Source organism: Hemicordylus capensis, chromosome 9 (assembly GCF_027244095.1).
Source record: "Hemicordylus capensis ecotype Gifberg chromosome 9, rHemCap1.1.pri, whole genome shotgun sequence".
Lineage (NCBI taxonomy): Eukaryota > Metazoa > Chordata > Lepidosauria > Squamata > Cordylidae > Hemicordylus > Hemicordylus capensis.
This window is the reverse complement of record NC_069665.1, coordinates 24925334-24937870: the sequence shown is the minus strand read 5'-3', so window position 1 is coordinate 24937870 and position 12537 is coordinate 24925334. Positions and strand designations below refer to the sequence as shown.

The following is a 12537-nucleotide window of genomic DNA, read 5'->3' as shown; positions in this document are numbered from 1 at the left end:
ATGGTGTGTGGGTGCAACGTGACAGGATTCAGTCAGCACACACAGAACTGTTGCGAGATTTTGGTTACCTTATTATGGCCAAGATGGAGTACAAACAGGAGAGGTGCAATGAGAAATGTTGCCAGAAGTGGTTGCGGGTCGAAAGAGCCTTGCTGTTGACGAAGGTTACAGAAAGCGGGTCTGTATTCTTTAGAAGAGAGGAAATTAAGAGGGGGCATTTCAGGGTTGGAGAGAAGACCGGAGGGAATTGGGAAGATAAATGTTATAAGGCTGGTTGCGATACGTGGCAATAAAGAACAAAGGGGTGTGACCTAAGGAGACCAGCAAAAGATAGCAAAGTGTGTGTGTGGCCGGGGGTGGGGGGGGTGGGGATGGAGTATGGAATGACTCAATACAGTTTGGAAAACTTTGGTGATCCAGTGTAATGGCAGTGTGCAAAGTGGCCAACAGGAGGCGATATCCTCCCTGTTTATGATGCCCTGCCTGTTTTCTAAGCATATCTATTTGTATTTATTTAACACATCTTTATACTGACCCATACACAAGTCCCTGGGTGGTTCACAATCTAAAAACACATTAACACAGTTAAAACAGCTTAAAATGCAGACTAAAGCCTCTAAAATTTAAAACTTCCAGACTATAAACTAAAAGCCTGCCTAAACAGGTATGTCTTCAGGTCCTTTTTAAAAACATCCAGAGATGGGGAGGCTGCAATTTCTTTAGTAAGTGCGTTTCAAAGTCCTGGGGCAACCCTAGACAAGGCCCAGTTTTGAGTTGCCACCAACCAAGCCAGTGGCAACTGCAACTTGACCTCCCCACATGGCCTTGATAGGTGGTGGAGTTCATGGAGAGATAGAGAGAGAGGGTGTGTGTGTATGTTTAAAAAGATTGACTCACATGCTAATTCCACACATGCATAAAAATGTTTCACACACACAAGTGGGGGAGGGAATTTCCCCCCTCTCTGCTGAGCCTGATCCCCACCCCCCCATCCCAAATATGTCTCTGAAGGTCCCCTAACCTTCAGGGACATTTCAGGGGGGATCAGAGGCAGCAGAATTAGAGGGGCTGGCAAAAATGCCCTTCAGTTGTACATGTGAAACATTGTTACCGATGCATGATGGGGTGGAAAACTGATCTTGTGGTAGCGAGCATGTATTGTTCCCTTTCCTAAGCAGGGCTCACCCCAGTTCCTTTTGGATGGTTTTGTACTTTCTGCTGCAAGTTTATCCCCTTAAAGGATGGGGCCATAGCTCAGTGGAAGAGCATTGCTTGCATGCAGAAGTTCCAAGTTCAACCTTTGGCATCTCCAGGGCAAAGACTCCTGCCTGCAGCCTCGGAGACCCACTGACAGTCAGTGTAGACAATACCAAGCTAGATGGTCCAATGGTTTGATTCATCATAGGGCAGCTCCCTATGTTGCTATGATGTTCAACAGAAACTAAAAAAATATACCTTCCAGTACAGAACTATAAGTACCTTCACACCTCAGGTCTATATATGTTTACTTTGAAGCAAATCCCATTGTTTTCAATGGGGCTTTCTCCTGGACAGATAGATGTCCATTTGGAAATTTACTAAGCAGCTGGTAGAAGGACTGGACTCTGTTGTGTTGATGATGATGCCAACAGGGCCTATACAAGGCTCATAACAAATCAACCTATTTTCCTTTGGAAAACAGCTCAGATTTCTAAGTAAAATTCTGAGCCTGAATGGGTGAGTTTGCCCCATCATTAGTTACACTGGGAAGTCATTCACACAATCAAAAACTGTGGCCTACCTGGGTTTGGGAGCTGGAACCAGAACCAATTTCTGGTTGTGTGGAAGCAAGTTAGGAAGAGAACCTGGGTAGAAGTAATTGTGGGGAAGTAAGGTAGGAGGAGAACCTGGGTAGAAGTGATTGTGGGGAAATAAGGTAGGAGGAGAACTGGGGTAGAAGTGATTGTGGCAAAGTAAGGCAGGAGGAGAACCTGGGTAGAAGTGATTGTGAGGGAACAAGGTAGGAGGAAAACCTGGGTAGCGCTTTCCCTCCTACCTTGCTTCCACACAAAGAAGCTATTCCCATGACCAGTAGAAAGTGGGCTAAGGGAACCTAGCCCACTTTCTACTGATTATTGGAACTGATCGCGGGTGAACCCAGTGGTTCCAAAGAGGCTAGCCCGCTTTAATTCCCCTTCCCCTTAAATGAGGTTAACGGAGTGAGCGCTCCATTAATCTCATTTTGTTACTTATGTGCTGCCACAGCGCATGTTGACACACAAGTAGACCCCAGACCGGGAGGCTGCAGCCAGCCTCCCGGCCTCGGGGGTCTCTCCGCAGCCTCCACCGGCTCCGTGATGGAGCCGGCAGTCATGTGGGCGGCTGATCTGGCCGCCCAGGGCTTGGAGGCTGCTCGTCTGTGGGGAGACCCGCCAGAAGCTCCTCTCACTGATCGTGAGAAGAGCTTCAATCACTTCTACCCAGATTTTTCTCTTACTTGCTTCCACACAACCAAAAATTGGGAGCACACACAGTTCCCAAACCTGCGCAGAACACAGTTCTTGATTGTGTGAATGATCTCTGGGTATCTTTGGGTATGTTTCTCTCTCTCTCTCTCTCTTCCTAACCAACCTCACAGGGTTGTTGTGAAGCAAAAGATGGGAGGGATCCATGTATACTGGCCTGACCTTCTTGGTAGAAGGGTGAGCTAAAAAAACCCCAAAAAACAAGAACAAGAACAACAAATCAGATTTAGAATAGGGCTCAGGGCTGGGATGATAGAAAATATACAACTGATGGTCTCTTTTTTTGTTGATCGTTACCTTAAAATGTAATAAAAAACATTCACAGCAAACACACAAAAGTTGAAAGCAAAGTGGAAGAGGCTGGTTTCTTACACCTCTCTGTTGCCTCCGGTGAAATATGTTTTGCAGCAGTATAAAAACCTGCAAAAGCTATTGATTCAGGGATAAGACACATACATGCTTAGCCTGTGGGAAAAGAATGCCTGTCAGGAGCCATGATCGGTCATATCACAAGGAAACTCTGAGTGTTGTCCAGTTCCAACCCAAGGCTGTTATCTTAATCGACTTACTTTTAAGTAAGCTTCTGTGAACTCAAAGGGATATTTTGTTAAAAAAACTTGTAGGATTGAGTGTGTAATTTTATTTTATTTTTGGAAATTTAGAGCTGCTCATGGCTTTTTGAGACACTAATAAAATTAAGATGCATAACTGAATGGACAAAGAGAGGTTACTTTCATTTTCTAGGCCGCAGAAATCATCTCCATCACAGCTCACTTGACTTTGCCTAGACAGGCTTTTTCATGCAAATTCCCTAATCTAACTCGTAAAACATTTAATATTTTGAATATACTCCTTAAATGTCCATCATAAAGAAGCAGAGCAGCTCAACAAAGCTTTTACTGCTGAAGTATTGTGAGCCTGCCACAAAGGAATGGGCTCCCCCCCCCACTCCCGCTTTCCTTCAGGTCAGAAGGTCAAGCTTTGCTAGATTAATTTTGCAGAGCCCCTTTGTTATAAATAACAAACAAGGTCATTTATTTTCATTTCCTTGTTTCTAATTGCATGGATCTCCTTTGGAGTATGAACTCGCGAAACAGGTGGCTGGAATACTGGGGAGGAGGAGGAGGAAGAGGAGAATTGAAACCATTCCAGGAAAGAGGAGGGCATGTCCCTCTCCAGTAAAGCAGAAGGATGGGTTAAAGAGATTTAACTACCAGCCGGGTTTGCATCTGCTAGAAAGCAGAGGAACTTCAGATTCTAGGCATATGTGGATCCATGTAAATATGGAGGGCTCTGTGTGTGTGTGTGTGTGTGTGTGAGAGAGAGAGAGAGAGAGAGAATTTTCTTTGCTGAATGCTTTGCTAATGTGTCATCAAAAAGAAAAATATCCACAAACACAATGAGGCTGTTCTCACGAGTCAGTGTGTGTGTGAGCCCAACTAAGGGAGCCCAACCCGGTTTCTGCTGCATGTGTTGTTGCAACGGGAACCATGAAGCTTCTGGCGGCCAGCCCTCTTAAATGCCCCCACCGTTAAACGAGGTTAGCAGAGCGCTAACGGTTTTTTGGCCATGAGTCACTGCGCTGAGGTTCCAACGGGGAGGCTACAACAAGTCTCCTGGCATCCGGGGGGGTTCCCTCAGAATGCCCCACACACTCAGATGGGGAGTTCTGGGGGCTTCGGGGGCCAAGAGGCCCCTGATCCCCGCCGCCCCAATTGGCTCCATGACGGAGCTGGTTACTGTGTGGGCAGCCGATCGGGTCTCCCCGCAAACCCCCTGCAGGCTCTCCACACTGCTCGTGTGGAGTGCCTCAATAAATCTCTTATGTGCTTTTGGAATCATCTTACAGCCAACTCCTAAATGGGGTTGCTTGGAAGTAAGGCAATACATTTTTCGTTTCAGCAACATGAGCCCTACGGGAGCTCCAGCCATGAAGCTCCAAGGATCACAAGAAGCTGGGAGGAGAGTCAGCACCAAGGTGAGTTTAGCAGCAGGGTGAGGAGGCCTGGACATTCACCCTCCCATGTTGAAAAGGTTTCTATAAGATTAGATAAATTTCTTGTGGGCAGTGGGAGGTTCTGGATATCCCTACTCTTCCCTCCCAAGAGCTCAGCTCTCCCCCTCATGGACTCTCTTCCTATCTCCATGTCTCCATATTCGCCCTGCCCTATGTCCAAGCTTCCCCTATCACATCTAGGGCCTTTTAAGGGAGATAAGGGAGGTGATTGCCCCAGGTCCTACACACAGAGAAAGCCCCATCCAAAGTATGATTCAGTATTTGAAGTGTCCAGATCAATCCCCCCCCCCCATTCAAGTCAGTGGAACTAATCAGTTAAAATATAGTCCCAGGGTGAAGAGTTATTTCAGTCTTTTGGGTCATTGCATCGATACAGGAAACGGTGGCGGATATATTGTGCAATGTTACTCACATGGGGGGACGCAATGTTTGTACAGTGGTGCAAGAGCTGTCTGTTGTGCAAGCACAACATTTTACAAAGAGAATCCGCATGACAGTCAACTCTAGATGCTAGGGATGTGCACAAAACTGGAAAACCCAGGTTGGTTCAAGTCTGGCTCAACTCGAACCCTCTCGAGCCAAACCGGCTCGATGTCGAGCTGGCTCACAGACGCCTAGATGATACTGAGTTAGAGGGCCTGATGGTCTGACTAGGTATAAGGCAGCTTTCTATGTTCCTAAGGCATATTTTTGCCATTTTTGGAAGGGCTAGTTCCTTCTAGACATGTTTGTGGGCCTCAGAAGCATCTGATTGGTCATGGTGGAAAATGGGATGGTGGGTGAAGTGAACCTTGGTCTGACCCAGCAAAGCTCTCCTTCTATTAGAAATGTTTCTTCCATTCAATGTCTGAGCCTGTCTTAGCTGTGGATAGTTTAGACTGAGATCATGGAGATTTCGTTTTATGGGAAAGACATGACAGCGCAAAGAGTCATAAGTTATTATATTTTTGTAGCGATAGATGTATGTTCCACAAGAGGATATTGAATATCATCTCTCAGTGGGTTTTCTTTCTAATAATTCCTTTTCCTCTGTCAGAAAATTCTGTTATCCTCTGCTCAGAAAATTAGAGTACCTGTAGTCTTTGAAAGATCAAATATTTGTCTGGTCTATGAGAAAGTGTCCTTATTACCCCCATTGTTCTATCTGCTCTCTGAAAATAGGATCTTGTCATTAAAATTCTAGGAGATGTTAACTAGAAGAGTGGGCTTGCCTGGATATAAAAAGGGTGGGTCCTTCCTTTTTATGAAAACAAACTGATGTGTAGCCCTAGGAAGGAGATGCAGCAATGTGAATTTGGGGAGGAGAGCTGGTCTTGTGATAGCAAGCATGAATTGTCCCTTGTGTTAAGTAGGGTCTGCCCTGGTTTACATGTCAATGGGAGACTACATGTGTGAGCACTGAAAAATATAGGGGGCGGGGCCATAGCTCAGTGGAAGAGCATCTGCATGCTTGCATGCAGAAGGTTCCAAGCTCCCTCCCTGGCATCTCCATAGCAACTAAGGAACATAGGAAGCTGCCATATACAGAGTCAGATCATTGGTCCATCTAGGTCAGTTTTGTCTACACAGACTGGCAGCGGCTTCTCCAAGGTAGCAGGCAGGAGTCTCTCTCAGCCCTATCTGGAGATTCCAGGGAGGGAACTTGGGAACCTTCTGCATGCAAGTGGTTCACATGTCGTCTCCCATTCAAATGCAAACGACCATGGACCCTGCTCAGCGTAGGAGACAATGCATGCTTGCTACCACAAGACTAGCTCTCCTCCAAAAGAGGGCTGAGATTCCAGCCTGCAACCTGGGAGAAGCTGCTGCCAGTCTGTGCAGACCAGGTCTGCACAACATAAGGCCCAGGGGCCAATTCTGACCCATGGGGATGTTTCTGCTGGTCCACAAGTAGCCAGCAACAGCAGGACACACAAAGAACTTGACATTTGTCCATCAGTACCGCACTGACGAAGCAGGGCCACTATCCTTGGTAAAATTATGGGCCGCTAGTGGAGGGAAAGACCCACAAGCGACTACTAATTGCTTTAATATGCATCTTTATGATTTATTTTACTGCAATAATCAATGCACTCAAAATTGACCTGAGCACTCTACACATCAAGTCATGGTTGTTTCTGGTCCACTGGCGTCGTTGAGTGGAGCCGCTCTGGGAAGAGCATCTAGGTTCCAAGTTCCCTCTCTGGCTTCTCCAAGATGAAGCTAGACGGACCAATGGTCTGACTCAGTATACGGCCGCTTCCTATGATCCACCTTATCCTCTTGCAATAAATAAGGCTCACTGCATGCTGTGCAGTTTCTGATCCACTTTCAGCTAGCTGCACAAATGCATGATCAGAATCATGACACTTACGGTTTGAAAAATAAACTGGCCCTTGACAATTGAGTTGCACTCCAGCATCCTCTGAGATTTTGCAAGTGATCCTAAAGAGCATGTTCTGGATTAATGCTGAAATTCCTACATGTACTTTCTTGCATCTGAGTATGCAGGCATATGATCCAGGGGAGGGGAGAAATATTTGCCAGTATCCCTGTTGTATCCGCAAGTCCATGCTCTGCACCCTATATTTAGGACTTAAATCCTTCCAGCACAGTTGCAAACATCATGAATTGCGGGTGGGCTGTTGTATATGTGTTTGTATTTTCTCACTTGGCGACAACCGAAAAGACTGGATTTGCTGTTTTCTTCTAAGTTAAGGTAGCAAGATATCAGTATGAATCAATAAGGTACATTACGAGGGGTGGGGAAGATGCAATTTATTTATTTTTTTAAAGGAAAATAATAGCAGTGGAAATTATTCACCTAGAGCATTCCACCAAAATAGGATGAGATCTGAAAGGTTTGTTTATATCCGGGGATTGAAGTACCTCCTGAATACAAAATAATAAATAAAAATGGAATTGCTAGTTGTTTGGGAAAATAAAGCCAATCTAACAAAACAAAACATCAGAAATAAATGCTTGCTTGCTTATTTATTTATTTTACAGTTCCACTCCTATTGCTCTTCTGGCCTCCTTTCTTTTTTTATCTGTGTTCCCCCTCCTCCATAGGAACCTAGGATGCTGCTTTCTATCAAGTCAGACCATTGGTCCAGCTAGCTCAATATTGTCTACACAGACTGGCAGCAGCTTCTCCAAGGTTGCGGGCCGGAATTTCTCTCAATTCTATCTGGAAATGCTGCCAAGGAGGGAACTTGGAACCTTCTGAATGCAAGCAGGCAGGTGCTCTTTCCAGAGTGGCTTCATCCCCTATCTGACAGTGCTCACACATGTAGTCTCCCATTCAAATGCAAACCAGGGCAGACCCTGCTTAGCAAAGGGGACCATTCATACTTGCTACCACAAGACCAGCTCTCCTCCCCATAGACTTATATGATTCCCTGCTCCATGAAACTTAAACAGTTTCCACACAATTCATATACGTCTGTATTATCTTTCCCTGCCTGGCTTCCCTCTCTTGTATTTCATGGATGGTGCTCTTTCCTTTCTCAGTATTGACTGCATGAAACCGACATAGACATCACTGTGAGGAATAACTGTATCCATGTCTATATCATATGTCCATACAGGCTCTGTGTCTAGTTTTTCTCCATCTGGGAAATCAACATGCAAGAGTCTTGCTATTTTCTACTCTCAATTACCTTATGCATGCGAAATCCAGAACGAATGCATTGAATGAATTGTTCTGTGCAATGAACATTTGCGCTTCCTGCTTTCATTTGGACAATATCGGTTGGATTCATAGAAACTACAGGTTGTGAATTGACTCCCGTGAGTGCAAAGCTGGTTCACACTTGCTCATGACTTGACTGCAGCATCCATTGGGGATGTGCATGTGTAAACGGACGGATATCCTGGAGATAACTTCCGTATCATCTCACCTCAGCCACAATGTTTTTTCAATGGAGTCAATTCACACATTAAGTGCAACCCATGAAGGGGCAGGAAAGGAACATCGGAAGCTGCCTTATACCAAGTCAGACCATTGGTCCATCTAGCTCAGCATTGTCTACACAGATTGGCAGCAGCTTCTCCAAGGTTTCAGGAAGGAGTCTCTCTTAGCTCTAACTTGGAGAAGCTAGGGAGGGAACTTGGAACCTTCTGCAGGCAAGCAGGCAGGTGTTCTTCCCAGAGCGGCCCCATCCTCTAAGGGAATATCTTATGTTGCTCACACGTCTCCCATTCAAATGCAAACCAGAATGGACTCTGCTTAGCAAAGGGGAGAATTCATGCTTGCTATTAGGTGAGGGACATGCACACACCAACTATGACTATGAATATTTACATATCGCTTTTCAACAGAAGTCCCCAAAGCAGTTTACATTACCTCTGCCCTCTGGACACAACAGAGGACTGGTTCACAGAACTCTTCTCCTTCACAGGCCTATGTTAAGTGAATTCAGAGGGGTGCCACTGAATACCAGCTGCAGGGGAGCAACAGCAAAAAAGAGGGCACCCCTTCATATCCTCCTTGTGGGCTTCTCAGAAGGGACTTAGACAGATTCAGGGAGGACAGGTCTATCAGTGGCTACTAGTCTTGTGGCTATGGTCCACCTCCAGCCTCAGAGGCATGATGCCTCTCAATACCAGCTGCAGGGGAGCAACATCAGGAAAGAGGCCATGCCCTCACCTCAAGCCTGTGGGCTTCTCAGAGACATCTGGTGGGCCACTGTGGGAAACAGGATGCTGGACTAGATAGGCCTTGGGCCCTGTTCATAAGAACAGGGCCATTGCTAGATTTTACTGGGCCCCGTATGTATATATGTGTGTGCATATATATTTAGCTTTTGCCAGCTGATCTTCATAATATTTAGTGCCCCCCGATGTCTTTAACTTGTGCACCCTGCCCCACCCCCATTAATCAATATTGTACTGGTTCTTCTGGAAGTAGAAGAGTTTTTGTTGTTGTGTTGCAGTGTGAAGCCCCCACTTCAGAGACCCCTACTCACAAATGCCTAAAGAGGCATCCAGGATTGCACCCACCCACCTCCACGCTGGTGTTCATTTAGAGCTCCTGTGTTTATTCCTGCGCACAGAGTTCCCCATTGTGCGGAGAGAGCCCTCTCTGTTGCATACAGGGGGCTCTTTGAGACGCTATGATGAACATGGAGGGCAGCAAAGTGGGCAACAGGGAATCCTCTAACAGGGATCCCCAGATGTCGTTGACTACAACTCCCACATTCCCCAGCTACAATGGCTTTTGCTTGGGGATTATGGGAGTTGTAGTCAACAACATCTGGGGATCCCTGTTAGAGGGAACACTGGTTGGCAGCACCCTGGGATGGGATGTGAGGGTATCCTGCCTCATGCTGGCAGTGCCCCTTCTGCCTGGGGTCAACATACCAATGTAGTGGGTGTCTGTGCCATGCCGGAAATGCCCCCTGCACTGGAGGAAGGGACAGGCATTAAGGATGTGCCCAGTGGTATGAGCAGGGGGACCAATGGGCAGGCGCAGCACCCTGCAGTGGTGACTGCTCTGGGTGTGCATATGAAGGGGTGTCCTGGGAGGTGGGAGCAAGAGTGTCCCACATTTGTCCCCCTTTGAACAATGATGGGGAGGATGCCACTTAATGGAGTTTTGGCACTGAGGATAAGAACATAGGAACAGCCCTGCTGGATCGGGCCCAAGGAAGTCCATCTAGTTCAGCATCCTGTTTCGCACAGTGGCCCACCAGATGCTGCTGGAAGCCACAGGCAGGAGTTGAGGGCATGCCCTCTCTCCTGCTGTTACTCCCCAGCAATTGGCTCCTAGGCCCTTCCTCCACATACTCATACAAAGCCCCGGTTGGAGCAATGTGTGTGTTCAGCATGCGGGGAGGAGATCTGGTCCTGTGGTAGCAAGCACGAATGGTCCCCTTTGCTAAGTAGGGTCCAACCTGGTTTGCATTTGAATGGGAGACTCTGTGTGTGAGCACTGTCAGATATTCCCCTTAGGGGATGGGGCGGCTCTGGGAAGAGCATCTGCAGACTTGCATGCAGAGGGGACCCAAGTTCCCTCCCAGCATCTCCGATAGGGTTGAGATCTGCCTGCAGCCTTGGAGAAGCCGCTGCCTGTCTGTGTAGACAATACTGAGCTAGATGGACCAAGGGTCGGTAGGAGGCAGCGCCCTATGTGTGAATGGACTCCGCCAAAGAGTTTCGGGTCTGTGGCTGTAAGCTAGGGCGATAGGAAAGCTCAGCCCTGCCCGGTCGGCCTATTCAAGGTCAATGCTGACCAGCTGTGGGAGCCTCCTGCCCGCTGGCGGCGTTGGGTGCCTGCCTGAGCCTACCACTCTCCCTCTGTGCGTCCACACGTGCATTCCGCCCGCTTGACTCCCGTGAAGGGCTTCACTCCACGACGGAGGCTCGGTCGGCGCCTAATCCTCGCCTGGTGGAGAACCCGGGGTGCCGGCTCGGCGGTTGCCTACGAGCGCATCCACACGTGCGAGGCAACACGGGCACTCCGGTTCTCCACCAGGCGGGGAAGAGGCGCCGTCCGAGCCTCCGTCGGGGCGAGCAGAGGCGGGCAGGCGGCGCCGCGCCCCCGGCTGTCTCTGCCCCCCAACCCGCCCGCCCTCCGCGCGCTCCCTCCGGAGTGCGCCGCCGGCATCTCGGAAGGAAGAAGGAAAGAAAGAAAAAGAAGGGCAGGGGCGCCGAGGAGGCGCTGCCGGAGGGAGAGCGAGGAGGCTGGCGGGAGAGGGGCTCGCCGCCGGTGCCAGCAGCAGCAGCAGCAGCAGCACGGCCGCCGCTTTTGCGCCAGCGCTGGGCACTTCGGAGGGCAGCCGGGGGAGAGCGCCGCGCACGGGGCTGCCCGCCGGCCCCTTCGCTCTCCTCGTCCTCTTCCTCCTCCTCCACGCGCGCTCTCCCCTCCTCGCCGCCGGACCCCTCAGCCTTCCCGAGCCCGAGGCGGGCGCAGCCAGAGAGAGCGCGTGCGAGAGAGAGAGAGAGAGAGCCCCTCGCGCCGCCGGGGCGCGCGCCCGTCTTCCGCGCGCCCGCCCGCCGTCCCCCCTCTCCTGGGGCGGGCGGAGGCGGGGGGAGCCGCCGCCGCCGCCACAGCTTTCTCCTCGGCGCCGGGCGCGTGGCTTCTTTGTGTGGTGCAGCTGGTCCTGGAGGAGGCAGAGGCAAAGCCCTGGGGCTCGCCTCTGGAGGGAGGGAGTCCGTCAGCCAGCCAGTGAGTGAGGGGGGCGCCGCCGCTTGTGGCCCCCCACTGCCCAGCCGCCTCTCCTCCTCCTGCCGCCCCCCCACCGCCCCGCGCTCTCCAGAGCCTCCCCCTCCCCTCCGCCCAGCCTCCCTCACCTGCCGCCCCCTCCCCCTCGCTCACCTGCCGCTCTTCCCCACCCCGCCCTCGTCTCTATCATCCCGTCCCTTGTTCGTCCCCCCCCTACCCCCTCCCTCCCTCCGGGAAGCTGCCTCCTCTCCCAGCACTTCGCAGAGCCCAACAACTTGATCGACGCCGCGCGCCCTCCACGCCGGGCAACTTGGGGAAGGTGGATCTATTCGCGCCGCTTCGGCCCTTTGGAAGGCGCAGCAGCCCCCCCCCCCGCCTGCCTTAACGCTTCTGCCCCTCCATTCCCCCCCCACCCACCCCCCTTTCAACAAGCAACCCGACAGAGAGACAAAATACCCTTCAACATGGATGTAAGATTTTACCCAGCTGCATCGGGGAGCTCTCTACCCGGAGATCCTTCCAATCTGGACTTTGCCCAGTGTTTGGGTTACTACAGCTACAACAAGGTGACTCCTTCTTCCTTTTCCTCCCTTTCTGCCTCTAGATCTTGTCCCTCTCTGCTGGTGCTCCCGTTTCCCATCATAGCTGCGGGTGTGCGTGAGAGAGAAAGCCTTGGGATGGCTTGGTCTTCAAACTTTCTTTCCCCATCACTCGATGGGAGATCCTTTTTAAAATCAAAACTTTCCCAAGTGCCCCTCCTTTCTCCCCTCCATCTCACCCTCTTTCTCCCATCTCGGGCATGTTAAGGACGACCTCGGATTCTCCCCCTCTCTTCCGTTGGAGGGGTTAATCCCTTTTAAATTTCCTCC

At 49.9% G+C, this 12537-nt stretch overlaps 1 protein-coding gene across 1 annotated transcript in view; it reads left to right on the top strand.

Moving 5' to 3' along the window:
• The first annotated feature begins 11990 nt into the window (after positions 1-11990).
• Positions 11991-12537, top strand: part of TOX3 (TOX high mobility group box family member 3) — a 97473-nt gene continuing 96926 nt past the window's right edge. Inside the window, exon 1 of the mRNA XM_053270403.1 lies at positions 11991-12234. Coding sequence (XP_053126378.1) covers positions 12133-12234 — 102 coding nt within the window. The 5' untranslated portion in view covers positions 11991-12132. The remainder of the gene's footprint in view (positions 12235-12537) is intronic.